The sequence below is a fragment of the Telmatherina bonti genome (genome assembly GCF_933228915.1).
Source record: "Telmatherina bonti genome assembly, chromosome: 6".
NCBI lineage: Eukaryota > Metazoa > Chordata > Actinopteri > Atheriniformes > Telmatherinidae > Telmatherina > Telmatherina bonti.
In genome coordinates, this window is record NC_136624.1 from 28042688 (window position 1) to 28063668 (window position 20981).

Genomic DNA, 20981 nt, shown 5'->3' on the forward strand with positions numbered 1-20981 from the left:
ACACCTAACTCAAACTGAGTCATTGTGCAGAGCTTCATAGGCTGTTGGATTCATTTGAGTGTGCAGGGCACTCAGGGACTGAATGCCCTGAGTAGCAGTGAGAATGGTGAAGTCTATGAATGTTAATAGTTATAGATAGAACTCTTGTGGTGGACAGGGTCAGATTTATTTGTCTCATAAATAAGATGAATGGTCATATAAGACAGATTAATATCACAGAGCTGCAAGATGTTCTTTGTTATCAACTGAGCCGTGTCTCTTTGTCAAAGTCATATTGTTTTAGAAGGAGACAGGGTCCACTAAAAGTATCCTTTTTGACTTTTTCTTGTAATTGTTTTCATTACTTTATAAAGTTGAACGTTGAATAGAAACCAAAAAAGAAGCACCTGTAGTCAGTGAAGTGGTCTGTCTAGTCTTCCCAGAGTTGGTCCTTGTGATCTAGATAGGTCCATTACCTGGTCCTGGACCAAAGTCCTTGGGCAGAATTGTTTAAATCATCAAGACAAAAAATGTTTCCAAATGTCTAAAAAAAACAAAACAAAAAACAAAAACAAAGAGCAAATAAACAGAGCAACATATAATACACAACCACATTCACCTCATTTACTGTCGCATACATGAAGTCCACAAGTAAATGATCCAAAAGCTGTATAATACATGTCCTGGCACATCTAGAATAAAATGTTGATAGAATTGTAATTATTTAAAAGTTGTGTTGGAGTGCAGGAGAAGCTTAAAAATGCAAAATGTTGTGGTAAAGGAAATAATTTCTCACTGCTGCCGAGGCTGCATGCATCAGTTTTCCCTCATGTTTAGTCGCTACAGACGTACTGAGGAGATAAAGACAATACACCATCATCTTGTACTGAGTCCCACCAGCTTTCCATGAGAAATAAGCACAAATTACAGGGAAAAGCCAGTGGAAACACTTGCCAAATTTGGTTAAAAAAAAAAAAAAAAAACAGCTATTTAGGCTACATAATAGTTTAGTTAGTAAAATAAGTTTGGAAATTACTTGTGCAACATTCATGCCAAAATTAAATGAAACTGTCTGAAAAACGCTTTTTTTCCTAGTGAATATAAACATTTGCCCCTCGTGCATCTATCAGCTTAATCTTCACAGTATTTTGATGTTGATGTGACAAAATGTTTAGTTTAAACCCCTTGGTTTCATTTAAAATGATAAAACATGATTATTTAATACAACAAAATATTTAAAATGCCTTGTTAAGAATTGATGTTTCTTGAAGCAGTATTGTTTTAAAACATTTTTGCAGGTATTAATAAAGAAAAATATCAAGTCAGCTATTTACTGTTTATATTCTCTATTAAAACTGCATTTATTTATATAGTTTCTTATATTCAAACTGTACAAATACAGTGGTCAGAATTTAATTTAACTTTACCTTGCTTTTATTGACATGTAAGGGTCCAAATATCTAAGTACATATAAAACAAAACAGTCCAAAGTGAGATCTGTAGGTTATTTTACTTGTTGTGCTTTGGAATTATCTTATTTGAATTGGAAGGGCTGGAAGAAGTAGCATATGTACATCCATGACATTTGTGCAGGTCAGGCCTGGGGCAAGTAAACGCTGTCTAGCAGAGAGACTAAAGAGACGAGAAAAAAATGTATAGGAATCATTATTGATAAGGAAGTTATCAATATCCAGCCCTTGTGCTTTGGCTTCATCGTATAACCCCGCATCAGTGATGGCTCCTGCTGCTTCGGTCGGCCCGTCCTGTCCGTCAGTGCCGCCACTCAGGAACACAGGACCATTGGGTGGGAGCTTCAGACCTCTCAGTTCCAGACCCACTCGCAGAGCCAGCTCTTGGTTTCGACCACCTCGACCTTTGCCTGTCAGCTCCACAGTGGGTTCCCCTCCCGCCAGCAGACACGTGGCACCCCATCCTTCTGTACGCCCTTCATGTAGTACCTGCATAGTGCGGCATAAGTCCCAGCTCTCCACGCCTACTTCTGGTCCAAGCCTCAGCACCTCCTCAGCAATCTCAGGAGGAGGTTCCTCTCGACAACAGGCAAAACGAGCCAGCAGGCCATAAAGTCTGGAGACAGACCTCACATCACCACATACTCCCGGTGAAATCACAACGGGGCGGAAACCTAACTCTCGAGCGCGACGACCTGCACGCTGAAGAGCAATGCTATTCGAGCCAATCACAACATTAACAACATGTCCTGACGTATCAGATTCATCCTTATTCTCTTTCCATCGGGGACCTTGTCTCGCAAGGACATCATTTACTGAAGCTGGCAGGGAACTCAGCAACTTGTAACGTTCAAGGATGGACAAAATTTCCTCAGGCCACACCTCACACCTTACAGTGGGGCCACTAGCAATCAAGTCAAGTGGGTCTCCAATCACATCTGACAGTATTAGTGCAACCACCTGTGAAGAAGTGACAGTATTAGTGCAACCACCTGTGAAGAAGTGATCAGAGGACTGGTGTTATTGACCTGCCTCCATAAAATAAATGTATTATTATATTTATTAAAGACTGTTACCTGTGCAGGATCAGCATGATGTGCAAGCCCTCCACCCTTCAACAGAGAGAGGGCTCGACGTACAGTGTTCAGTTCTTGAATGGTGGCACCTGCGGCTGCAAGTTTGCGGGTAACCTCTTGCTTTTCTTGCAGTGAAATGGGAGGAATTGGGGCTGGTAAAAGAGCAGAGCCTCCACCTAGGCAGAGATGAAACATCCAGTCAACAAGTATATCTCAAGTAATGATTGTTAAAAACAAGATGGAAAGTGCTGTTACCTGAAATAAGCACAAGTAGCAAGTCTTTTTCTGTCAGTTCACTCGCTAACTGCTTGATCCTCTCAGCTGCCCTCTGGGCATCATCATCAGGTAAGTTGTGTTTGGCTCCCTCCATTACTTTGATTTGGCTGTTTTCTTTTAGTAACAGATGGCTGTGATGAATGTGAGAAAATAATTTAGACTTGAATTATATTCTCTGCATTAACACCTCACAGCAATTCCTTACCCTTTTCCATGCTGCTTTAATGCTTGCTGAATCCCATGAGGCACACTTATGACTCCTTTTACTAAATGATCACCCATAATCCTCTCCACCTCAGCAGCCATTCCTAGAACAGCTTTTCCAAAGCCCACCACGTGCACATTGTGTTTGAGAGTGAACTTGCGACCATCAATAATAACTGAGTCCTCCTTGCGTTCTATACTCTGCCGAACCACAGTGTCTGGGTGCACAGCTTCCACTGCAGCTGCAAAGATTTCCCGTGAACGTGAGGCCATTGACATTTTGCACAACGCTGGTTTTTGCCTACCCACGATGGTGAGAAAAGGTTGGGGCTGGAACAGGGAAAGGACACGGGCCATTGACAGTTCAGCAGGTCTGAGTAAAAATCTCCTGAGGGAATAAAACATAGTCAAATTTCAAGAACAGAGAAATATAATAACCACACATACAGAACATCAGTTCTATGCAGTTCTATTACATTCATGTAAAGGTAGATATTTTCTATAGTTTGGTAACCTTTTTGTCATAAGTAGCTGTTCAGTAATCACACAATTATCAAAGTCTTACATCTTCATGAAGCTTCTCAAAGCAAGGTCAGTTGCAGGCAAACAAACTTGTCTGGATACTTTCAGAAAGTATGTGAGCAAATTTCCACTCATGGGTGTTTTTCATTTACTACACTTATTAGTGGTTCAGTTAATGTCTAAATCTGTGTGGTGCTGCTGTATATATACCTCTACCCACATGGAAGAATATTTTCTGTAAGTATTACCGATTAGTTACTTTTAAAGACTGAAAAGAATAAACAATAATTCAGTAAGTTTATCTTTAAATCAGTTAAACCCATACTTACATCCTTGCCTTTATTGTCTTAAGCCAGCTTCTTTCTACTGCCTACCTGAGAAACGTATCAAAGAGGCTTAAAGCCTGCAATTTCTGGTGAAAGCCTGCTGTGTGTGTGTTCCAGTTCAGCAATGAAACAAAAATCTGACCAAGCACACACTGCAGTTGTTTACACTGTGCTTAATGATTAATTTTAAAGGATGACAGGTCATGCAGAAGTGCTTTTTACCAAACTGTGCACTCGCTCATTTCCTTTTACCTACACTTCTATCTGTGATGCTGCAAAACTAAAATAAATAGGACAGCTTATCATTAGAGCAGTGGATTAGAAATTTTATGGTATAAAAACTATTTAAAATTGTTAATCTTTATAGGATAAGATAACAATATATAATAGTATTATATAGTGCTTTCATTTTTTATGTCTGTGATAATTATGAGCAATACAGTAAATCAGTGAGGTATTCCAGTAAATTCTATTACATTTATAATACATTAAAAGTAAAACTTAGCCCGTTGCTTTCTGAGTCATTCTCTGTAACATTTAAAAGATCTGTTCAACAATAGCTGATAGAGAATTTCATACGTATGACTACAATGGTCATGCTGTTTGATAACCTTGTTTATCAGATTTTTTTAATGTATTAATTTATACCTTTTTTATCATGACGTGAACTGAGCAATCCTGCTCGACACTGAATGACTGTAGCTGAAGGAAATGTACTATTTTCACGGATTACTTTTAATATTTCGTTTGGACTAAGGAGATTTAACACATAATACAGCACAATTAGCTCATACCTTAAACTTTCCGCTGCGGTGTCAAAAGTCATACTGGAACTTTCCCACTAACTTCCCTCTTGTTCATTTTGCAGCGAGAGCAAAATGTTGCAAAACGCTTCAGAAACTAGCATTGTGGCAACTGATCGAAACAGAAAAAGCTGATGGTGTGGCAAAAAAAAAAAACAAACCAAAAAAAAAATCTGTTTTTGTAATGTTTTAAGAAGGAGTTTATTAAAATAGGGTGGGTAAAAAAAAAAAAAAACGAAAAACAAAAACAACGGCGCTACAATGACATTTTACTACTGAAACAATATTTATTGCCACGCAACTCTCGCGATAAATGTGACATATTACGTAGTTTGCGTGCCTTGCCCATGTCACGTGATGTTCCGTGCGTCACCGACGTGGCGAAGGCGATGCTTTTCCCTCCTTCCTTACGGTCGTGGAGTAAAAATACTATCGGCGGGATTTCGTCGCATTCCTTGCAGTATTATCTGTATTGTAATCGTTTTAGCACCACCTCGGCTTGTATATCTGAAAAGGTGTTGAACGCGACGCCTGTAGGCTGATTTCAGACCAAGCGAGGGCCTTTCCCCTCTCACACAGACAGGCCACCATGAAGCTAACGGACAATGTGCTGCGGAGCTTCAGGGTTGCGAAGGTTTTTAGAGAAAACTCAGACAAAATTAATTGCTTCGACTTCAGTTCAAATGGAGAAACTATTATTTCCAGTAGCGATGACGACTCACTAGTCCTATATGACTGCCAAGAGGGAAAGTAAGAGCGCTTTCTGCTTTTATTTTCTTTTTTTTTTATCTAAATTTTTTGTTACACATTAGCTGCATGCTATGCTAGCGAGGCCCGCTGCCCTTGGTAGAAAAAGACTACGTGTAAATTCTGTCTACCTGCTTCCCGAAAACTAGTTATTTCTCTTTTTGCTGGCCAAGCTGACACGGTGGTAAATGTTGTCATATATCAACCGGAATTAAATGTTACTCTTGTATATAGGGGTCTATGAGTGAAAGTGCTAAATTTAAAGTTTTCTGAAATATAACTGCATGGCCTTACATATATTTTCAAATGTTATATATAAAGTTTCAAATTAGATAAAGATTTCAGAGTAAACCTGCCTTATTTTACTGGAATTATAGATTATATTAACACTTAGACTTTGTTAACCAACAGTGCTAATACAGGTGTGTGGTAAGCATCACACACACACACATATATATATATATATATATATATATATATATATATATATATATATATATATATATACGTGTGTGTCACTGCTGTTTGGTTTATCAACTTACTGTGGCAATTTTGTTTTAGTGGCACACATCTAGTAGTTTGACATTCAGCAGAAATAATTTTATTTATCAAATATCAACACATTCAATTAGGATTTACATCCAGAATTAACGCATATATAAAGTTTTTCTTTCAAGCCAAAGAAAGGAGGATTAACAGGTTTAAGTTTCTAGTAAAAAGCAGAAATGTTACTGTGATTTAAAAAAAAAAGAGTGTGATATGTATTTAGTTAAACAAGTAGTAATTAAATTAAAATTTTAGGATGATTTCCTTTCTGAACAAATTTCACATTTTCTGCTTGAAATGACAAAGGCTTGTTTGTTTGGGGTTTTTTTCTTTGTATGTTTGTTTTTTGTTTGTTTGTTTTCCCACACCCCTGATGGATGACAGACCAAAGAGGACTCTTTACAGTAAAAAGTATGGAGTGGATCTGATCAGATATACACATGCTGCAAACACTGTAGTCTACAGTTCCAACAAAATTGATGGTAAGTGCCCAATGAACTTTCATGTGTATTTAGAGAAATATTGGTGATTTAATTTGAATGTTGGACATTGTGTCTGCCTTCAACCTTTTTTTTTTTTTTTAGCATCAAGTAATGTTGTGGTAATATTAACTTGATTGTGGGGATCCTGATCTGATCTGGATATCAACGCTCTAAACACGATGGCTTCTGCACCACACTGCTCACTGTGGTCTGAGGTAGTTGTTTGTACAGTTTGAGGGTCTGTGATTCTGCCCCATACAGGAGCTAACTGTACAAGTGACTGCCTTGCCCACGGTTGAGTGTTCTCACCGGACCTTCCTGTAAACAATTTCACTTGTTTTTATGTTTTGTTTTCCGTCTCCTCTTCCTCGTCTTTCCTGTTATTGGATCATTAGATGTGTGACATAACAGGATTCTCTCAAGTTTAATGGTATTACCTTTTCCTTTGAAGATACCATCCGGTATTTGTCTCTTCATGACAATAAATACATCCGGTACTTTCCTGGGCACAACAAAAGGTAATGTTTATATTTATGTATGTATAACAATGCTTGTATTCGGCCTGGCATGTGTATGAAGTTGTTGTGTTCTTATAATCAATAGTTTTTGTTGTGACCAGGGTGACATCTCTGTCAATGTCTCCTGTGGATGACACATTTATATCTGGTTCATTAGATAAAACCATCAGATTGTGGGATCTACGGTCGCCGAACTGCCAGGTAAATGTCTCAATTTCAGCTTTTTGTAAAAAAAAAAAAGAAGAAGAAAAAAAAAAGTGCACCAAACTTTTGTTTGTTTTTTTTTTGCCTGTGATTTGTGGCATTTTTCTTTGGTATCACTCTTGTGCATAAGTTGAAGGAGACCTAATACCAGCCTTGTCTTTAATATAGAGGATGGGCAGTTATTTCAGAGACCTTGCAATAACTTTCTATTTATTTGTGCAATATCAATGACTCACATTGTTTTTATGTTTATTTCACTAAATGCAGTTTCATATCAGTTTTTATTACTTATTTTAAGTGGTTGTGTTTTTATTTATGGCTGTGCATCGTTTGTTGAATGACAATAAACTGAATCTGAATATGTGCATTTCAGGGCTTGATGCACCTGCAAGGGAAGCCAGTGTGCTCTTTTGATCCAGAGGGTCTCATTTTTGCTGCAGGAATAAATTCAGAGATGGTTAAACTCTATGATCTGAGATCGTTTGATAAGGTACAGTGAAATATGCTTTATGTGAAAAATGTAGAATATTGAGTACATTTATATAAATTCTAAAAAAAAAAAAGGGTCATTTCTATATTTAAATTAAAATATTTAACATCCTTCTTATTAACAGGGCCCTTTTGCAACCTTCAAGCTTCAGTATGATCGCACATGCGAGTGGACAGGACTCAAATTTAGCAACGATGGAAAACTTATTCTTCTTTCTACTAATGGAGGAGCCCTTCGCATCTTGGATGCATTTAAGGGTGCTGTGCTGCATTCCTTTGGGGTAAGAAACAACACAACTTCTCACAGTTTAGATTTCCGGTGTGGATGGCATTGTCTCTTAAACTGGCAATACAAATTAAAACTTTTTTCTCCCAATAAAACTTTAATTCCCTTTATGTTTTCAGAGACTTTAATTTCCTTACAGCTAAGAAATTATTTTAATATTCACAGCTCACTATTACAGATATTAATTGTGATGTTCTCTCCTTGTGCTGTTCATTCATCCACAGGGCTACAACAACAGTAAATGTGTAACACTAGAGGCTTCTTTCACTCCAGATTCTCAGTTTGTGATGATTGGTAAGTGAAGATTTAGTCCTTATAACTGCTTTATAATAAACTATTTGTTTAAAATTAATTGATTTTAAACAAATGATTAATTATTTGTTTAAAAAAAAAAAAGATGGAGTGTGCAGACAAGTAGAATGAACTGATGTTGCAATAAGTGTACAGTCAAAGGGCAGCAGACTTATAAATGCTTGTAATGTGTCATGGAAAACATTTTACATGTTAGGAGAAACACTTTCTGTATCTGGTTTTAATGGGAGGGAAGCTGCCCAGCTTAGTTGGAATGCCTTTTATTTCACAAAAATCCATTAATAATGCATATAAAATGGTATTGCTGTAAAATGGTGCATATGGTTTTAAATAAAAAGTTTGATGTGTTTCAGGCTCTGAAGATGGAAAGATCCATGTGTGGAACGCAGAGAGTGGTATGAAGGTGGCATTATTAGATGGGAAACACACAGGCCCGATTACCTGTCTGCAGTTCAACCCCAAGTTCATGACATTTGCCAGTGCCTGTTCCAACATGGTAAGAAGTGGCCGACTGAGATGACACATCTGACAAGTTATTATGGCTGAAATATGACGAAAAGATTTAATGTGCTTTATCTTTTAGGCATTCTGGCTCCCGACCATTGATGACTGACAGTGAAGTGTAGCTGTGGTTTCTGTCTGTGCAGATGGAGCTGCAGACCACCAGGGGTCAGCACAGTCAGATGTGTTCATAGCCATCATGAGCCATGGTGGAACAAGTTGAAATTGTAAATGAGTTTGTAGGAATGAATCAGTTGTCTATTGTCTCTTTTTTATATTTCTATTTAACATTAAATTGATTTCTTTGTAAGATGATGGTCTAAAAATTTTTTTGTACAGCTAGATAAATTGGTCCACAAATGACTTTTCTCTGTATGAATACTTGATGGGTAAAACATTCTGGTGCTTTTGGGATGGTTTGGATTTAGTGATATTGACTATTGGGGTCATATTTTTAAAATGGGTTATTTTTATTCCCGGCTGTCAGTTTTGAACTTTCATTCTGCGATGAGGAAATTGCACTTGGGTCCAGGTGTTTATGACGAAAACATCTTGCACAATCTGACCATCATACTTGTAACATTCAGAAATGGATGACGTTCAGAGCAGAATATGTTTGGTTATTATCTAGTAAATTCCACTTCCTTTTTAATCCAGTTTAGACCTTTTAAATATGGCAGCAGCAGTTTTTCCACAGATATTATCCCAAATTAATGTAATTAAAATAAGAAATAAACTACTTGACTGATAAAATCATTTAAATTCAAGTGTATTTGTTATGATGGAGAGCTGTTTGAGGACATGTAACATCTTACTAATAAGCTGTCAGCACATCAGATTTTTTTAAAATTCATTTTTTGTTGTATCACCTTAAAGTTATATTTGGTACATAAAGGCCTGCAGGTCGTGCTCTTTTCCACCACTGGTAGCCCTGCTGTGTTGTGGGCTCTTCACAGGCCAGTGCTCTGGTCTGGACAGCCACAGGGAGCTAATTTTGGTAGGGGTGATCAGGTTCCCTGTGTGTGCACATGATACTGTCCCAGTTACTTGAGCAATGTCCCATCTCACACTGTCACACTGTCTCACCGAGTCCAGACACACTCAACAGTCTCTTCCTCAGCAGTCGCTCGTGGTCGCCACCTGAAGGAAAGGACACTTTCAGATTATATTTTAGTATCTCTTGACTGGACCAAACATTTTAGACCTTTTGAAAATCTGTACTGCCAACGGCTTGTGGCCCTCGTCTGTTGACACCCTTGTTGAAGCCCCCCGGCGGGAAGAAGACACTGGTGACCCGCCATGTTTCTTGCACTTGTGGTGACGCCGGAGCTGAGGCAGTTCCTGGCCAGGGCAAGAGGTGGAGCAGTGCGCCTCATCAAGGTGTGCATCCAAGATGGTGAGTGACCAAAAGATGGTGGGGAGAGGAACTTTCAGGAGTCACAAGTTAGTCTTCATCTGGTGGATTTTAGATGTAAATGTGGTACAGTTGTTCAAAAGATGTGCTCACAGAGCCTGCTGGGAAAATCCCAAGTTTGTGTTTTCAAGTAATCTTGTTTATTTAAAAAAAAAAAAAAAAGACCCAAAGTCTCCGAATGCTTGGTTTTGGATGATCCAAAATCCCAAATTTTATCTGATTTAGAATTAATTTGAAAATAAGTATTTTGTTTTAGGAAATAAATTAAAAGTAAGGCAAAAGAAGAACAAATACATTTTTACAGAGGTGTATCTAATATTTGGTGAAGCACACCTCAAATGCCTTAGTTTATGCTCCGAATAGTTCGGCCACAGGGGAACTACAATCAATTCTCATGGTTTCTTTTTTAAAGCCTGAAGCTTTGACAGGCCGATGAACTTTATATCCATCGGTGTGGTTGAAAGTCACAACAAAATCTACAAGTGCATTCAGATGTGCATTTATTGTAGGACCTGGAGTTTAGATCCAAAAAGCTGCTGTTTTGCTGTGACTGTAATACAACACACTAGACGCCTTGTCTACAGCTCACCTTCCTTCAAGCTACAGAGCTTGTGCTAAAACAATCTAGGTTGACTGCTATTATCATAAGCGACACAACGAACATCAGCAACAAGCTTTAAATTGCTGCAGATTGTTTGTCTAATGTGGGAAAGAGGACGACGACAGCTGACCATGTGAGAGCAGGTCATCCGTCTGTGTGCTAATCGGGTTGTGAAAAGTGCTCAGTGAGGCAACAGCTCTCTAGGTAACTGATTATGGAGATGGACTGAAATGTTCATGAGGTGTTTACATCTTGTTTGGTATCTGACCTGCACCATGATGTAATATGATTCATGACAGATGCATTATGGGACTTTTTTGGGGGGCTATCTTTGTGAACTGCAGCTATGGCATTAAATCTTTGGTCTCAACTATTCTTGACAGAGACGGACAGTCTCACAGCAGACTGTGCCAGTGTATGAACTGGGTTTTAACTTTACCAGGAACTTTTTTAGACAGTCATCACTTTGAGTTGTGTATGTGTCCACATGCTCTTTAATATTAAAAAAATCTTTTTTCTTCTACCATTCAACTTACTAAGGTTACAAAACCTAATGATTTCCTAAACAAATAATAAAACAAAATTAAGGCTATTGCTTGTGTTTATCCTTAAAGGTAGATTATGTAAGATTTTCAACATTTTCAAAATAAATTAACTAAAAAAATAACTACAATCATAATTAGATAGTTTTTTTTAAAAAACATGTAGGTTCCAGTCTGTCCATATTTGATGTGTTATTAAATTACAAGTTTAATTAATGACAAAGACCCTTCTTAAATGTTTGCCTACCAGTAAAAAAAAAAAAAGTGTTTTTTGTCATTTGTCATTAATTAAACTTGTAATTTAATAACGCATCAAATATGGACAGACTGGAACCTACATGTTAAAAAAAACTATCTAATTATGATTGTAGTTATTTTATTAGTTAATTTTAAAAATACTGAAAATCTTACATACTCCACCTTTAAAGACACGTTCCCATAAGTATGATGCAAATGGGTACATTTAAGGGGAACAGAAAGTAAATTACCTATTTAATCCTCATTATTAATCTAACAGAGTTTTTGCTGAAGCAGACTAACATCCACACACCCCTTTGAACTCTGCAGCCATCTCTTGTTTATTTTACTTGACATGGCTGCAGTTTGCTTCAATATCAAAAGGGAAACGAGATCATTAAAGCTGATTTCATCACCACCAGCCCATTTAAACTGCACTCACCTTACTGTTCTCTCCTAGATCATATCTTCTCATGTTGTGTTTTTCTTTTAATTTGTTTTTAACTAAAAGAAGACAACATACAGCGGCTAAAGTGGAGGATTAACTTACAGTTTATTACTAATGTAAGCATATAAAGACAGGAGAGAATGGCTAATGGAAAGTATGTGCGTGCAGGGCTGGAATGTGTTTCGGCTCAGAATAGCAACATGGAGACGGTTGGGGAAAACCCCTGAACCCCCCCAAGGACATCAGACTTCAGGTTTATGTGTGTTTTCTTTGGGTCTCATTAGTGTTTGCCCATCCACCAACAGATTTAATCCAGTCAGATATACTTATAGGTTAGTTCTTCTCTTTTATTACAGTAGTCAGAGTGTCATTTGTGATTTACTTAAAAGATTTTATGCAGTGAGAGGCTGTACAGTAGACATATGACTAATCAATATTTATTTTATGTAAATTGCTGCTTTCTTATCACATTTTAAAAAATATATTTTTTATTTGGCAAATATGATTTCTACTAAATCTAATTACCACTTTAAAGTGTCCAAAATGTTAAAAAATGGGAAATCATCTTCTGAAGTATAAGATGTTTTGTGGTGAAAAAGAAACAGATAAAAAAGTATTTTTCTTTTAGTCAGTTATTTAGATAATATAGTAGTTTAGCAATTTAATTTGTCCTTAATCTGAGACATTTTCTTTTTATTCACTGTAAGAACATTTTGCCATGTTTCACTGATTTCTGCTCTACTGGATTGATGCATTTTAATGTTTGTGTTTTCCTGCTATATCATTTCTGTAATTACATAAAAAACAACATTCATTCCATCTAAAGGAAATTGAATAAAAAACAATGATAACACTGACCTGATTTCTTTAGAATCAGATTATTGCTATCACTCTGTGTTTGTCACTGTTGCCACATCATGAGCATAGACCACAGCATTATGTGTGTGAATGATGTGCATAAATGACATGCTATATATACTGAGCTAAGGTATGTGATGAGTAGTGGTCTGATTTTCAGAGCAGCTGGTGCTGGGGGCCCACAGAGGGCCGCAACACAACTGGGACCAGGATTATGATCACTTCCTGCTTCCTCTGCTGGACGACCAGGAGCCCTGTTATGTTCTCTACCGCCTCGACTCCCAGAATGCCCTGGGCTATGAGTGGCTCTTTATTTCATGGTCACCTGACCAGTCCCCAGTAAGTACATCATGTACTCATAATACTGCACAAAAGTACTAAAGATACACACTGATACTAGTAAATACATTAGCAAATTCAGTGTATTTACTCCCTGATTCTTGTGTTACTGGTAAAATCAAATCAAGGTGCAAAGTATCCAGACTTATAGTCCATATGATTATTTAAAAGAAAAAAAAAAGTGCACATTGTTAACTGTATTTTGTATTTCAGACATTCAGTGAGATATATGTATAAAAACCAAGGGCATATCTAATGGTGTGGCTGGGGGGGGGGGGTCACTGACCCTTGCTGAAATTACCCTTTAACAATGACTAAAAGTTACACAGTGATGCTGGGTTTGTATTTAGCAGGAAATGAAACATTAATTAGAGAAAAGTTAATTGGATGCTGATAAGCAGGTATTAAAAGGTGAAAAATAGTTATTCACAGTGAGATTCTAATGCAGCAATTACTACTGAACTGAACGCAGTAGATGGTGAATTTCATATGAACTAGAAAGTTCCCAACTGGGAAAACTGGAGCCTATCCCAGCAGTCATTAGGCGAGAAGCAGGGTACACCCTGGACAGGTTGCTAGTCCATCACTGGCTGGTCAATACATTTAGAGCTAAATTAATTTATTTAAACAAGTATAAGTAGAACAGATAGAGAAGTATATATGGATGTACCATATTCAAGTATTAGATGTGTTATATGTGTAAAAAATAATTCTTAAAGATAAAAACTGGACTTCCTACTCTAAAAGCATTTGCTGTCTTGTCCCACATTCATGAGACTACAGATGAAAACAGTCTGGAGTGAGTCTGTCTTGTTCAGTGGGATAGCTGTAGGTTCCTGAGAGGAAGACAGTGGCTAAGAAGGAGCATTAGCCTGTACAACTTATTTTGGATAGTCAGGCACTGACCTCACAGATGTGACTGACTTGAATATAATTTTGGCAGCAGCAGGTAGTCAGAAGACTTCAGTATGTAATGGTGTCCCTTTGGTTCGTCATTTAGCTCTATAGTAGCCAAGGCAAGCAATAACAATGGCCGGTACCTAGAGCTGGGCAGAAAATATAGATAGACCTATTTTTCAGCTGTATCACAAAGCCACTGACCAAGATACAGAAGCTGGTCATCTACCATGACAACCAGGTGTCCTGCAACTTATGTTAGGAAAAATTGTTACTATACATGCCAAAACAAGGTGCACATATTTTGTCTTGATTTTCTCAATAGCAGAAACTTTATATGAGAAAGGCCATTTCTTTTGCCTTATTTATATCAAGGTATACATATTTAAAACTATACATTGATTGTAACCCAGAATTTTTTTTGTCAAATACACACAGCTTTGCTCAGTTATCTAACATCACTTTGATGATGATGCTCAACTAAACATATTTATTTGTTAAGGTTTTTTTTTTTTGGTTTTTTTTAAAAAATTTCCTTTATAATCTCACATCAACTCATTCTTGCAACTCATCATGTACTAATGCCTGGTCTGGAGCCCTTCATGTCACTTTATTATGCGCAAGGGTTAATATTTTAAATATTTCTCAATGGCGCACCTGCTAATGTCCGAGTGCTCCAATGTTATGAAATGGAACTGGTTTGTGTAGACTATGAAGACCCATAATAACATATATACGATGTGCGATCTCTGGTGGTCATGAGAGGAACTGCATCTGAAGTGTAAAACAAACTAGAAGACATCTATAAAGGCACAGTTACTCTGTAAAACAGTATATTAATCTTAACCCAGTGACGAGACTGCCTTAACCCAACCAAGAAATGACAAACTTTCATCATAACATGTTGTGTAACATATAAGGAAAGCAACCAGCAAAATGTCGTCGATCACAATGACCTTAAAATTAAAAGGAATATATTTTACTTTGGACTATTGACCTTTTTTATTACCTGAGTAATGTTGATGCAAACTGGGATTTAATAGAAGGATTTAAGTAAAGTCTCGTGCTATTAACTGAACATAAATTTACTACAAATCAGGAAGTCTATTTTTTGCAGGAAACACTTTTGAATAACTGTTCTGGTGGGAGGATGCTCATATGCTTGTTATTTCCCTCCTGCTCCTTATAGGTGTCATAATTTACAGGATGAAACATTGAATGATGTTTAAGCGTATGGACTGATGGGCTCCTATATATCATGAAGTGTAGGATATTTTCCAGCTGGTGAAAAATGTTGATGTCTTCTGCTGTAAAATGGTTTACTGTCATACTGAACTGTAATGTTCTAGCAGCCTTAGAAATCTACTTTTAATGGCTAACAAAAAAGCGTCAGACTAAATGAATGAAAAAGGTACTATGCCACTTTTTCATTGGCATTTTCATTGCAAAAGCTGGTGCATCAGTTATGAAAACAGAACGATACATTACACAATGCAACTGCAGAGCAGAGGACATTAAAAGTGAGGCAAGTCTCCTGAGTATTTTTGAATATGATTTGTTTCTATTATATATCTTTTGCGGTGCATGTAAAATGTCTGCCAAGTTAAAAAAAAAAAATCACATTAACAATGGTCTTTTCGCATTCTGTAAGCACAAGTGAATATCTGAATAGCTACGTATAGTCCAGAGTTTTCTATCTTAACCTAATGACATGACTGGTAACCTTGTAATCCTTGTGGCTGTTTTGCATTCCTCAAAAAGAAAGATGAGCAGCTGTCTTGCTCTCTGTCACATCTCACATCTCAAAGGCGAAGCAGCGGGTAGCATCTCTGTCACTAGAAAACACTTTTTTCAAAATAAAAGTACCAAAATGTTTTAGTAGACCCTCCAACGAACATTTTAAACTTCAAATTATTATAAAATGTAAAAAAAAAAAAAGAATCCAACTTGTGTTTAAGTTTTCATCAAGAAATCCACACATATTTTCCTCTCTGGTGGTTGCAGGTGAAACAGAAGATGCTGTATGCCGCCACTCGGGCCACAGTGAAGAAAGAGTTTGGTGGTGGCCATGTGAAGTACGAGATGTTTGGCACAACAGAGGTCAAAATCATTTTTATTTACCACTCCTTACAATAACAGTCATATGGGCTGTGATGACGTGTTTCACTGGCGCTTGTGAAAGACCTCTTGTTTTGCTTGCAACATTAGGAGGACATCTGTTTGCAGGGATTCCAGCGTCATGTGTCATCCTGCTCAGGTCCGGCCCCACTCACATTAGCCGAGCAGGAGCTCCAAAGGATCAAAATCACAGAGGTGAGAGGTCAGCAAGCCGTTAGCAGTTGCGTCATCGTTGTACATAGCTCTGTGTGTGAACTAGTTCCTCTTTTTAACACTTGCTGAGCTCTGCTTGTTTGACTCATATACCTTATATTACTTGAAGAGTAACTATTTGTTTTGCTTGCCTCTTCAGGGACAGGTAAAACAGGTATGTTGACAAATGACTAATAATTTATATATTCAGTTTTGTTCAGTACTGATTAGAAGAATAAATAAAGACAGAAATTCTAATGTTTTTTGTTTTTTTTAAAAGCACATTCTTATTAAACTATAGAAAACAGTGAGCCTTATTTTCCCATGTTAATGGTATTTCCTTCATAGGCTTGAAAAAGATAGTCAACCATGTCTATTTGCCGCCCCCTGCAGGTGAAGATGGAAATCAGCGTGGAAAGTAAACACCAGACACTTCAAGGCCTCGCATTTCCCCTGCAGGACACAGCCAAAAGAGCCCTACAGCAACTTGCACAAAAACGTGTGAACTATGTTCAGCTGGTGAGCTGGAGACCCTGATATAAACTGCATTAGCACAAAAACATGATGTTGGAGTCTCCAGATTCAGTAAAACCAACATAACATGTTCATTCTGTTGTCATTATTTGATTTTATCTTCATCTACTCTTGTGTGAAGCACTTTGCAACATCTGTTTACAAAAGTGTTATAGAATTATTATTATTATTATAAAATAAAGTTTAGGCTTTTAGGGATGAATATTTTTTACTTTGATTTGGCATTTTAATTTTGTGTTCCAGAGGCTGGATGTAGAAAAGGAGACAATTGAGCTGGTTCACTCAAACCCGACGGAAACTCGAGATTTGCCCCACAGGGTTCCAAAAGATACCCCTAGATACCACTTCTTTCTTTACAAGCACTCCCACGAAGGAGACTACCTGGAATCTGTTGGTAAGATGCTGATCCTTGTACTGTCATAATCCTGTTTTTACATCTGTGCAAGGTCTACACGTCAGCCTCTAGTCCTGGAAAATAGCAGTTCAGGAAGATCTCAGACCAACCTTGTTTAAAAAAAACATCGTTACGTAATGTAAAGTGGAATAAACACACACACATACACACACTGCAATGATATGCAGATCAATCAGACTCCATAAAAATGAGGCAGCATGTTGAGCTAAGGATTTTTTAAATGTATTTTTTAAATAGATCCGAGAAAGATTTTATTAGGAGGTTTAGACGGCCCCTGATGAAAAAGCATATTTTCTCAGCACAACACAGCAGCCAGACCATCAATATGCTTGCTTTAAAGCTGAACAGGACAAGGAAGTTAAGACTGTGGCCTCTTAACTCCCATACCGCATTTTGCCATCTGAGGACAGAGAAGGTAACTTTTTAAATGAATGAAAATAAGATCATACTTTAAAAACCTGCATATATAGTTCTGTATTAATGTTGACTTCACAGATATCTGTACAGTGTGGATCCACTGACAGATAATATTTACAGTCAAAAGGGCTTCCGAATACATGCAGTAATTTCCACTAGGGAAACATGGGGTTTTTTTTTTTGTTGTTGTTTTTTTACATTTTTGATGTGCCTCAGAGGTCACAAGATAAAGAAAAATGACGTTAAATAGTATTGGTTTTCAGAAATGTCCCTCAAGAAAAAAGATTTCTGGATGAAATCCATTTCTTAATTCATCTGGATGGACCTGTTTGCAAGTTTGGTTTAAAACTTGAATTCAGTGTGTTTATATTATTAATTATTTTTTTAAAAATTGTATTGATTTTTTTTATTATTAAATAAATAAAGTAAAAAAGATAAAATTAAATAAATATATCTATATTATTAATTATGTTTGACTCATTGCACAGCCTTTTAGGCTTTTGTTGAGCATAGTGTAGGATTTTTAGTTGTTTTTTTCTTAAACTAGTTGTATATTCAATCTGAGTACATATTTACAAAAATAACATTTTTGTACTCAAGAGGCATACTTATAGTCTGTTAGTTAAATGCAGCGGTTCAAATTCCTTGAAGGTCGTTATATTGTGTTACTGTGTTTTAACAAGCTAAGCATTTTTTTCTTTGCTTTTTTCCCTTTGTGTATATAAGTGTGTGTGGTGTTGTGGGGGGGGGTGTAGTTGAGGCTTACACACGAGTGGTTCCCTGCTGTTTTTTCAAACTGTAATAACCCCAAATATTATGCAACGGATTGGTAGCATGTCATCACAGTTAATGCCTACTCTGTGACCAGGCACAGTGTGCAAGTACATCACATAATAGCTTTCCTTTTTCCCTTGCTTCATTATAATTTATAGACAGAATATTTGCAATTTGCTTTGAAATCATTTAATCCTGTATTTAACTAAACAATGAACTCGGTGTCTATCAATAGTCAGTGCTAGTCAAAGGTCTGCAGAGACTTTTCTATTAAATCCAATGGGGAAGTGTGTCCAAACCTTTGACTGGTAAGTTATACGTAAATAATAATTGTTGAAACTCTTCCCTGTTTGCAGTGTTCATATACTCCATGCCAGGATACAGCTGCAGCATTAAAGAGCGAATGCTGTATTCCAGCTGCAAGAGTCGACTCCTGGAGGAAGTGGAGAAAGATTACCATTTGGAAATAGCTAAAAAGGTAACAGATGGGCAGGATGTGATAGAATATTGGAAAACAGTGTCATACAGTACTAGACTAAAGACACTGTTGTATTTTAATTGCCATATTATGTAAGTATTCTGGAGGCTTGAGCCTAAAGATATGAAACTCAGAATATTCTCCCATGGTGACTCTCTAGATTTGCAGAAATACATCTGAGCAATTTTTATTGGGTTTTTTTTTTTTCAGAATTGATCAATTCTGGCTGCCTGGAGATGCTTTCCGGCAGAAACTGTAACTAATCTAGCCACAAATGAAAGGAACAATCTAGAGAGCTGGAAAATGAGAGGGTTGCATTCATCTGACTTGGACTCGTTGCCACTTAAATCCTGCTTACAACCTTGGTTTTAACTTGCGCAACCTCAAGCTGACTAATAAATGTCAGAGTTATTAACATCCAGCGGACTTTACTGAATTTCAGGGGAATAGCCTGCATTCTGAATCCTATGTTTTATCCACCTGCATGACCTGTTTTCTTTTTTTTTGTATCTGTGTGTAGTTGGAGATTGATGATGGAGATGAACTGACAGAAGAATTTCTGTATGATGAGGTCCACCCCAAGCAGTACGCCCACAAACAGGCCTTTGCAAAGCCCCGGGGCCCAGCAGGAAAAAGGGGACATAAGCGTCTTATTAAGGGAACTGGAGAAGCCATCCAGGACAGCTAGAGGCAGAAAAGCAAATCTCTGACAATAGTGTCTGCAGTTCATGACTTTCCTTCCCACTTCTTCACTCACAACTTGTTCCGCCCAGAGGAACGAGCACAGTGCTGTCTTTTATCTGCACTGAAACATGTGTGGTGTATAACAAATACATTTCTGGTTGACATGTGCTGATAAATGATCTTTAATCTGTCTCTCTTGGTCAGTTTCTTGTAATGATTCACTGACAAATCATAAAAATCATGTAGACATTTAGAAAAGGCTCAGACTGCAGTGCACACCGATTAACATGTGATGACTATAAACTTACCTATTCTTCTTTATTATCTATCTGCAGTTTACAAGATGATACACCAGTACTGACATGTAAATGCACAGTGGAATATTGCATTGCAGCCTTAAGTACAAGTTTTGTATTACCAATATTTGTAAGAAATGAACAACATGAAAAGAAATTCTCAATAAAATTTTGTTTATATGTTGGTATTAGAGCTTCTCGGTTCAGATGCATTTTTCTATATTTGCAGATTACCCACTTGTTTAGTGAGCATGTGTTCATTGACCTTACATGAGATGGGATGTTAGCATGAACATATAAAGAAAGAAGTCTGGTAGGTGTGCCAGTATGCCGCTATTTGAAATAATGCACTTGACTGAACAGATCAGAAATTATTACAGAAGTTACAAAATCCACAGAATAATGTAAACAGTCTTACAAGACTGATTCCCACAACTATTTGCTCTGATTCTTTTGTGCGGAAGTTGTATCTGTTTAAAGTTGTCCAGTCATCTCATGTGGACAGTGAAAATAAACTTCTCATCTGTATTTTAGATGCTCTAACAAAGAATATGGAGATAGTCAGGGTCTTATTTTAGGATGATTTTGTCTTTTGATAAAAGATGTTTAAAATGGTAAGACCAGGATATAATTATTTAATTAACTTTTAAAGATTTTTTAATTGGCACCAAAAAAAAAACTTTAAAATTAAAAGTGAGCAGTTTTGTTTTTCTGAATAAAATACTTTTTTATGCAAAAAAAGCGACTGTGGGAACATATGACTGGATATATTTTGTAGAAACTTCTAAACAACTCATAAAGTTAATTTGCACCAGGTGGGCAACGTGACTCAGTATAAAAGCTGGATCTATGAGAGGCTGAGTTTTTCAGAAAAAAAAAAGGCAGGGAGGGGCTCATACTGTGAATGACAAGGAGTTGGCCAAGATCTGCTGGGAATTATACAACCAGTAGATTCTAAGAATCTGGAGAAAGCTGTGCACAGAGACCCGGATGAAAA

General features: G+C 37.1%; 3 protein-coding genes across 4 annotated transcripts; 2 read left to right on the forward strand and 1 right to left on the reverse strand.

The window, feature by feature from the left end:
- Positions 1-1479: 1479 nt before the first annotated feature.
- On the reverse strand, positions 1480-4830 carry glyctk (glycerate kinase). Its single transcript, XM_079241954.1, has 5 exons — positions 4647-4830; positions 3006-3392; positions 2780-2931; positions 2525-2700; positions 1480-2408 (listed from the first exon to the last, which is right to left on the reverse strand). The coding sequence occupies exons 1-5, from the start codon at positions 4676-4678 to the stop codon at positions 1509-1511; spliced, it is 1647 nt and encodes a 548-aa protein (XP_079098080.1). The 5' UTR covers positions 4679-4830; the 3' UTR covers positions 1480-1508.
- A 201-nt stretch (positions 4831-5031) lies between these two features.
- Positions 5032-9466, forward strand: wdr82 (WD repeat domain 82). The gene is made up of 9 exons (XM_079241904.1): positions 5032-5405; positions 6333-6430; positions 6882-6948; positions 7050-7149; positions 7526-7642; positions 7767-7922; positions 8152-8221; positions 8593-8735; positions 8823-9466. Exons 1-9 carry the CDS (start codon positions 5245-5247, stop codon positions 8850-8852), a joined length of 942 nt encoding a protein of 313 aa, XP_079098030.1. The 5' UTR covers positions 5032-5244; the 3' UTR covers positions 8853-9466.
- A 355-nt stretch (positions 9467-9821) lies between these two features.
- Positions 9822-20172, forward strand: twf2 (twinfilin actin binding protein 2). Of its 2 annotated transcripts, XM_079241517.1 has the most exons (9): positions 9822-10136; positions 13001-13179; positions 16081-16176; positions 16285-16389; positions 16547-16561; positions 16780-16905; positions 17164-17314; positions 18883-19004; positions 19525-20172. In XM_079241517.1, the coding sequence occupies exons 1-9, from the start codon at positions 10040-10042 to the stop codon at positions 19690-19692; spliced, it is 1059 nt and encodes a 352-aa protein (XP_079097643.1). In that variant the 5' UTR covers positions 9822-10039; the 3' UTR covers positions 19693-20172. The 2 variants fall into 2 exon arrangements, with proteins under 2 accessions (XP_079097643.1, XP_079097644.1); XM_079241518.1 differs by lacking the exon at positions 16547-16561.
- Positions 20173-20981: the final 809 nt, after the last annotated feature.